This window comes from Propithecus coquereli, unplaced genomic scaffold, assembly GCF_000956105.1.
Source record: "Propithecus coquereli isolate 6110/MARCELLA unplaced genomic scaffold, Pcoq_1.0 Scaffold241, whole genome shotgun sequence".
In the NCBI taxonomy this organism is placed as follows: Eukaryota; Metazoa; Chordata; class Mammalia; order Primates; family Indriidae; genus Propithecus; species Propithecus coquereli.
The window spans coordinates 352,759-361,808 of NW_012147964.1; the positions used below are offsets into that span (position 1 = coordinate 352,759).

Consider the following 9,050-nt stretch of genomic DNA (forward strand, 5'->3'; position numbering starts at 1 on the left):
TTCTCTGAATTTAATCTTCCTTTTGTTGTTTTTTTTTTATTTAAATCCTCCATCCGTTAATACCGCATTCCCCAAACATAAACCACATTTCAGCCATCGTGATGTATCTGATATACGCATGGTCTACTTTGCTTTCACGAGGGGTGTGTCTCATCTGGGGCTGGGACGAAGGCAGGCTTTGGTGCAAAGCCAGCTTTCCCACTTGTCCCACTGAATCCCCCTGAAGTGAGCACAAAGGTGCCCTGGGCTCTCCGATGGTCTGTTCCCACTCTTTTCAGGCCAATGATGCTCTTCGGGGGCAGAATGAATTGCGTTCATGGGCATGTCACACACAAGCACCTAATGCAATGTCTCCTTTTATCCTCCGAGTGGGAAGGGGGGCATTTGGGGAAATCCCAATCCAAAACCCACTAATGTGCTGAATGCTTTTTTTTAGCCACAAAACCTTGGACCCCAGTGTTGGGGTTTGGTTGACCTCAAGCTGAGGCTGTTTGATCTTGTGCGACTTTGAGAATCCGTGTGAATGTCTAGGCAGGGACAGCAAGGGCTGTTGTCATCTCGCCAAATCTTGCTGCACTGCCCTTGCAGACTCATCCTTCTCCACCTGCCCTGGAGAGAGGGGTAGAGACCTGTGCCCGCCCTGTGCAAACGAGTTTCACCCATTTTATTTAACTGTCTCGACTGCCGCCATGAAACGAGCAAGCAGCCATGGAGTCACAAGCCTTCCTTGGCATTAGAAAATGTTGACTTTGTAACTGTAGAACTTTCGTCCTAGAAAGTCATGGTTGTCCTGGGAGTTTGTAGCGATGGGTTACAAAAACATGCAACAAAACCAGCTTAGGATGACGCTTTTTTTTGTGTTTGTGTTTGAAGATGTCTCTCTCACTATTATTATTAAAATCCTTTTCATGAATGTGGTGAAAGCCACGCAGCAATTTCTTCCTCCAGGAAGAGAATACCAAGTGCATCCCTTCCTCCCCTATCAGTGATGACAAAAGATGTCCGGAATTGTTCGTGTCCTGGGAGCTGTCCTAGGTGCTGTTCTGAAATTTGAGGCTAGTCGGGGGAAGCACTGCTGGTTCTCCGGATATAGGCCAAGAAAAAAATTGAGAGAAAATGCAGGATCGATGCAAGGGTCTGCACGTCCATTCCTGTGACCGCTGGGGGCTTTGTGGCCAACTGGTGGACAGATCTTCCACTGTGTCCCACCAGGGCAGACAGTTGACCGTGCACCATGCTTATGGGATGGGAAGTGTTTCCTTGTAGCCTGCTACGACACTAGTCAGCGGGCAGGAATGCAATCAGGGCATGACCTGTGCTGACCGTCTTGGTAAACCAGTGTAGGTCCCATCATCCCGACAACCATCTCTTTTCTACTTCATGGCGGGTGGAAGTTTGGGGTTCAATGTCCTTTGGATGCCACCTGGTGAGTCCTTGACATCTTGGGCTTTTCGGAAATTGTGGTTTTGTTGGGGATGGGGAATAGGGAATGCTGATTTGATATAAATGGTACATGAAGAGTGATGTCACTTCAGAAAAATCTTCCAGAATCGTTCTTCAGAATATCGATTGACACCGGAAGTGGGGTTGGGAAGGAAAAGAACAGATCGGCACTGATTTTCTTAGAGCACACAAAAGCATATGGTGGACTGTCAGGGGCTGACACTGAAGGTGAATGTGTCCTTAGCGGGTCCCCAAGAAACAGAGGGCAACGGTGGCTTTTTGAGCTGTCACCTTCTGATAGCAGTCAAGGTCCATAATCAACCTCCAGCCAAATTTTTATCTGGGTGTGGGCCATGAAACCCCTTGTTAAAAACCAGATCTGAGGCTCTTGGTCCCATTTGTGAAGGAAGGAATAGCCCCCCCAAAATGAGTGTGCGTCTGTGCACATATTCAGGAATGGCTTCTTTAGGGTTTATACTTTGCGTCAAAGTTGTTGCTCCTTGCCCCTTTGTGTGCCTGGGTGGCCTCGGCCCTGCGCGGTAGCAGCGCAGGAGCAAACGTGCCGCAGCTTTTGCAGAAAACAGCTCAGAAACACAAAAACCCACCAAAAGTTCGATTATTATTTTTTTCAATGTTTTCCTACAAGAGCCAAGTAGCACCATGTACAGAATATGCCTTTTTTTTTGAAATATTGAAATCGTTCTGCATGTAAAATATGGGATAATTACCTGTTTATATTAAAATTCTGATTAAATTAAATTATCTAAGAATACTCTTGTTTTTTTGTGTAGTGTCCAGGCGAGGACCCTCGGCACGTGTGTGGGGGTGTGGCTATGGGTTGCGCTATGTTAAGGGACACCTCTTGGAAATTGTGGGTACCTGTTTTGAGAAGAGACAAACCCCTTGATTCTTCAGCACATGAAACTGGAAGTTCAATAATTGCTACCAGCAGAGCTGAGGACACACAGGTATATATTTATACAGCCAAACTGGTGATTTAAATGTTGCACTATTTCCATGCCAGTTGGAAAGCCACTGCTTTCCCCACAGGCCCCCAGACACCCCCATGATCCAACCACTAATGGGTTCACTCCAGGAATCCCAGTGGACCCCTAAAACCTTGCTTTGTTCCAACATGCTGGGAACTTACATGTTAAATATTTCCAATGTCAGCCTGGAAATGAAGACCTGTCCCACGCTGGGTGGGCAGGTGAGTGGCCATGGGGCAGACCATGAATTGAAAGGGTTTTGAACAACCTTCCTTGGGCTGAATACAGAATGTAGTGTGGAAGGAGACAGACTCCCAACCTTTGGTTCCTTGTGTGGCTTTGAGTTAGTCACGTACCTTCACGTGTTAGTTTTGGCTGCGTAACAAACAGCCCCAGAACTTAGTGGCTTACAACAGCAACCATTGATTTCTTATGGTTCTAGGAGTTGGCTGGGTGGTTCTTCTGGTCACAGCCTCACTACTGTGTCTGAGGCCTCTGCTGGGACACCCGCACTTGGTCGTCTTTTAGGAAGCTACCTCAGGCTTGTTCACATGGTGGTGGTCACGGTGTGCCCAGTGGGAAGAGACAGCAAGCCCAAATATGCACAGACGCTTTCCAAACTTCTGCTTTCTGTGGTGTTTCCTGTTGTCCTGTTGCCCGAAGTAAGTCACATGGCCAAATCTAGAGTCAGCTTGAGAGAGGATCCCCTGAAGCTGCAGATACGGGGAGATGTGAACCAAGTGGGGGCCTGTCCTGCAATAATCTTCTACACTTCTCACTTTATCCTTCTATTATTGAAGATGATAGACCTTCCTTCATATGACCACAGTGAAGATTACGTGAGGTAACACTGATTCTCCACCCTCCCTCCAAAATGTCCTTCCCACACCCCCAAACCCCTTCAAGTTCCCCATTCTCTGAGAAATTGGATGCCACTGCTGCTTGGCAGTGGTGGCAGCCTAAACCGTGCCTTCCTGGGTTTGCAAAATTCAATATAAGCCTCTTGGAGAATGGGAAATGCTCCACCCCCAAGGGAAGATTTCTCGAAAGGGATGTTTCAGACTGCCATTTAACAGAGGGGCCCTGGCCTAGAGTCGGGGGTGTCTGCCACCGGGTTCCCGGAACTTCCTCCTGGGCCTTGGGTCTCAGAATGTCGGCTTGTCAGAATCCCACCTCTTAATGCCATGGGTGTGTCTGTCTAGGCCACACTCTGTCCCTTTCGGAGAGCACTTATATGACAGCACCTGGGAACCTGCATTTAAATGACCTCCCCTTCACTCCATACCTGTGCATTCAGTTGACCTGGGATAAGACCACAGGAGCTTAAGGGCACCTCCATTCTGCCTTTGCCTGTGCTGGGGATCAAAATACAGCACCCCAAAATATGCCACTTGGGCACATTGATTATTTTGAGTTAAAGAATGAATGCTGTTAATAAGCGGTAGGCCAGGGCTGGGTGCGGTGGCTCACGCCTGTAATCCCAGCACTCCAAGAGGCCGAGGCAGGAGGATCACTTGAGGTCAGGAGTTGGAGACCACCCTGAGCAAGAGTAAGACCCTGTCTCTACAAAAAATGGAAAAATTAGCCAGGTGTGGTGGCGCATGCCTGTAGTCCCAGCTGCTGGGGAGGCTGAGGCAGGAGGATGGCTTGAGCCCAGGACTTTGAGGTTGCTGTGAGCTACGATGATGCCACTGCACTCTACCCAGGGCGACAGAGCGAGACTCTGTCTTTAAAAAAAAAAAGCTTCCAAGTAGATTGTTCCCACGTGGACCCCCCTAGATGAAAACACAGCCTGGGTGACACCTTAATTGCAGCCTTGTGGTACCCTGACACCAAGCTAAGTTGTTCCCACAGGCATCCAGTCCACAGAAATTGCAAGGTAATAAGTATGTGCATTGTTTTAAGTCTTTAACTGTGTGACACAGCAATAGGAAACTAATAAAATAGAATAGTGACCTGATTCGAGGTGTTGTGCAGATTGGGTTATTTCATGTAGGGCACATAGAACATAATTCCTAAGTGTTAACAAATCATACATCACTGGCATCAGCATCCTCCCTAACCTCCTGGTAGAGGCGTCCCCATCTCCACTCCTCCTGCCCCTGGAGAAGGACCCAAAGGTGCAAGGTACCTCAGCTGCAAATTCCAGATATCTAAGCCTGGAGCCATCCGTATAAATCCCTTAAAGATCCAAATTCCTGGACAGACTCGGGCGGTTCCAACATCAACGTTTCAGCGCCACCTTGTGGCTTTAGTCTGTTTTGGCAAGTTATATTTTTCTAGGAATTTGTCCTTTTTGTCTACGTTTTCCAAATCTGGGGCCTGAGGTCCAAAATAATCTCTTGTCATCTGTTTAATATTTGAAGTTATGTCTAAATTTCCATTTATAATGTTTTTGGTCATTTTTTCCTTCTTCCCTAATCAGTCATGTTAGAAGTTTGTTGATGTCATTGTTTTTTTTTTCAGATTGACTTTCATCTTTGCCAATCTATTGTATCTCTGTTTTAAATTTTGTTGTTTTATGCTCTTTATTTTTTCCTTCTGTCTACTTGAGTCTGGTTTCTTGTGCTGTTCTGTTTATAATTTCCTTAAATTGGATACTGACCTTGTTTGTGTTCTGCCTTTTTTTTCCTTTCAATGGTGGGCATCTAAGGTTACACATTTCTGACCATACAAAATAAGTTAAGTAAGGCTGCTCTAGGTGGCTCATGCCTGTAATCCCAGCACTTTGGGAGGCGAAGGAGGGAGGATTGCTTGAGGCCAGGAGTTTGAGACCAGGCTTAGCAACAGTGAGACCCCATCTCTACAAAAAATAGAAATATTGGCCAGATGTGGTGTTGCAAGCCTGTACACCCAACTTCGGAGGCTGAGGAAGGAGGATTGCTTGAGCCCGGGAGTTTGAGGCTGCAGTGAGCTATGATCACACCACTGCACTCTAGCTGGGGTGATAGAGCAAGATTGTGTCTAAATAAATAAAGTAGTGTCTTTAAAAAAACAAAAACCAGAAAGTACTGCCTCATTGGTTGTTACCCTCAGTTCAAATGGAAAAGAAGTCACTTTGCTTTGTGGACTTAGGGTGGTGAAACACTGCCATTTTCAGGGTGTATTTTGTAATTATTAATAACAAGAAGGGTACTCTAGGTGTTTTGTTGTTAGCCTTTGGGAAAATGGATCAAAGTAGCTGAAAATCTTAGTAGGTTATTAAGTATGAAAATGTCCGATATCCTTAACACATTAACTGTTATGCGAGTTATATTTAACTCATGCTAGTTTTGAACCTGGGACCTCATGATGCATATGTAACTCACACGTCTCTTCACCTTGGGAGCTGCGAGAACTATTTTTCAAGTTGCATATAACTCATGCACAGAAAATAATAACCATTTTTTCACTAAATAAGAAAGGATCATTTTGTTTTTGAAGTTTTTTTTATTTTCATAATAAAATACCGTGACCCCAAGGAAAAAATTTTTTTTTCTAGTGTGGCAGTCAATGTGTTAAGTACCAAGTTTGACAGTTGATATCTATGACATTTCACTTTGACAATTCTTGTTTTATTTTTATTGTGAAGGTACATCCTCATTCTTTCAAATACGTGGTTTGGCTTGTGATTATCTTTCAATTTTTTTTAGAGCAATTTTTTGTGAAACCAGGGATAAGTCAAAAATCTGTGTTATTTTCAAACATGAGTGTTGTCATGGAACCAATGCAGCGCAGACAGCTCGAAATATCAACAAAGTGTTTGGGAAGGATGTGGCTAATGAACACACAATACTTCAATGGTTTGGGAAGTTCTGTCCTGGTGATTTTAATCTTGAAAATGAGCCACGTGGTGACCTGAGACCAAGGGGCATAATGAAGAGCTGAAAGCTGTAGTGGACGTGAATCCATCTCAAACTATGAGTGAATTAGCAGTAATATGTGACGTTACTATTTCAAGAATATTATATTCACAAGTTGCTTTGCAGTGTGAGTTCTTCCACTACTGAGAAATGTGGAAGAAAATGGGAGCCTTTCCAATATTGATGGCATTCAATTCTTTCTCTCTAGTATGAACTCATACCTTAAAAAATGGAAAGAACATTCAAGAATTTTATACCTCACCAAACACTATGGTCTTGTGCTCAGTAATGCAAATGCTTGTGTTGTAGGATTCTCAACATTTATTACACACAGAGTGTTTCTCTATAGTGTGATTTCCCAAAGGTGTCTAAAAGGATGAGTGTCCCCTGAAGAGTTTTTCATTTTGATGACACCTATAGGGTTTTTCCTAAATGTCACTTGTCACTTTACTTCCTGGAGCTATCATTGAAGGTTTTCCTTTTGGCTACTGCATTCCTTGGGCTTCTCTCCAATAGGTTTTTGTTTTCACACAGCAAGGCAAGAATTTGAACTGAAGGTTTTAACATATCGATTGCACTTATAGGTTTCTCTCTAGAGTGAGTTAACCTGTGGTTTACTGAATGCTACTTCACACTGATTAGAAGGGTGAGGATCTGCTAAAGGATTTTCTTCACCAGCTTCATGGCAATCTTACCAGATGGTTCCCAGCAATCTGTCTCCTGGCCTTCATACCTTGTGTAATCTTCTCACACATTGTATCAGGATCGGTGTGTGTGTGTGTGTAACAAATACAACATGGAAGAAGTAAAAAGATGTCTTTCTGACGCTGGGCCATAAATGATTTTGTGCCTTCTCTGTTGGCTCTTTTGGATCATTTTCTTTGAGGGGAATCTTCTGTGACATCGTAAAGAAACTCAGCCCTGTGGATACGTCTACAGGGTGAGGAACTGCAGGTCCCCTGACAACAGCCAACATTGACTTTCCAGGCATGTGAATAAGCCCTCTTGCAAGGGGACCCTTCATCATTAAAGACTTCAGAGGACCACAGCTCTGGCTGACATCTCGACTGTAACCTCATGAGCGATCTTGAGGCATAATAACTACAGAGCTGAGCTGTTCCCAGATTCCCAACCTACAGAAATTGTGAGATAATAAATGTTCATTGTTTGAAACCACAAAGTTTTAGGGAGTGATTTTTGACACATGAACAGATAACCCATACATATGGTGTGAATTGTCTCATGTTTGAGGAATGAGAGAATACCTCTCCCAAAGTTATTGCATTTGCATCAACCTATCACGCACAGAAAGGTAAGAGTTACCAGTGAAAGATTTTCCACAACGATTACCTTCATAGGGTTTTCCTCCACTGTGAGTTCTCACGTGTTTCTTAACACAGGAGAGATGATTAAAGGCTTTCCCACAGTCGCTGCATTCATAGGGGTTCTCTCCATTATGAATTCCCTTGTGTACTATATTAGAAAAGCTACTGGTAAAGGATTTTCCACACTCCTTGCATGCGTAGGGTTTTTCTCCAGTATGAGTTCTCACATGCTGTGACTTCCTAAAGGTTTTCCCACAATCCTGACATTCATAGGTTTCCCCCCCGATGAATGCTATTGTGTACAGCAAGGGCGGAGCTTGTGCTGAAAACCTTTCCACACCGATTGCATCCATAATGATTCTCCCAGTACGCACTATTTTGTGCCTTTTGAGGATACATTGAGTGTGGAAGACATGAAAACACTGGTTACGTTCGTACCGTTTTCCTCCAGTGTGAATTCTCAAGTGCTCAAGATGAGTAGGTGTGACTTTAGGAGCAGAGAAATAATGATGCCTAAATTCTAATAAATATGGTAACTCTCTTTGACAAGGGAAAAAAAATGCAAGCCTCTTCAGTCGATATCCAGGGTGATTGGGGATATCTGGCCTCAGGAGCCCAAGTTCAAACACAGACTTCAAAAGCTCCAAAGCCGTTAGCCTTAGAGAACATAAAGTCAGAACAAGAAGCAGGTCTTTAGTTCACAAGGAGGGCATGAGACAGACAGCTCCATGAGGGTGGGAATGTGTCTGTCTCATTCATCTCTGCACTCCCAAACCCCAGCACAGACCTCGGAACACAGAGGTGCTTAAGAAAGACTTCTGAGAAGTGACATCAGGGAACATGGCAGTGTAGGGAACTCCAGAACGCCATCCTCTTCACAGAAACAGGGAATAAATGGGCAAAATTGTCCTCCTCTTGCACATGGGCAGTGCCCAGCTACTTGGCCGTCACCACCTGTTCACATGGGGACAGGGACATGTTGCGGTGGGATGGAAGAGACAAGAGAGTCATGCTTCCTGGGGTGAGTTGGGGTTTTGGAGGCTGCCTGGTGTAGGATGCATCAAAGTCAGGCTGCTCCACCAGCAGCTGGGGAATACGTGTGCCTCCAGATGAACAAGCAGATTCCGCAGAAGAAGAGTTCACTTATCATCAGAAGGAAACCCAGATACCACAGCCTCTCCATGGAGAGGGCCCGCCTGGAGCCACTGCAGTCCTCATAGGAGCAGCACATATAATATGTCAGCTAGAGTCCTTCAAACTACCAACAATGGCTAGGTGTGAAGGCTTGCACCTGTTATCCTAGCTTCTCAGGTGGCTGAGGCAGGAGGATCACTTGAGGCCAGGAGTTCGAGACCAGCTGGGCAACATAGTGAGTCCCCATCTCTACAAAAAAAATTTTTTTTTTAATTAGCCAGGCATGGTGGTGCACATCTGTAGTTTGACCTACTCGG

The 9,050-nt window shown here is 44.8% G+C and overlaps 1 protein-coding gene across 1 annotated transcript in view; it reads right to left on the reverse strand.

Annotated features, from left to right (window-relative positions):
- Window positions 1–3,725: 3,725 nt before the first annotated feature.
- Window positions 3,726–9,050, reverse strand: part of LOC105811841 (putative methyl-CpG-binding domain protein 3-like 3) — a 12,079-nt gene continuing 6,754 nt past the window's right edge. Inside the window, exon 2 of the mRNA XM_012646115.1 lies at window positions 3,726–3,734. Coding sequence (XP_012501569.1) covers window positions 3,726–3,734 — 9 coding nt within the window. The remainder of the gene's footprint in view (window positions 3,735–9,050) is intronic.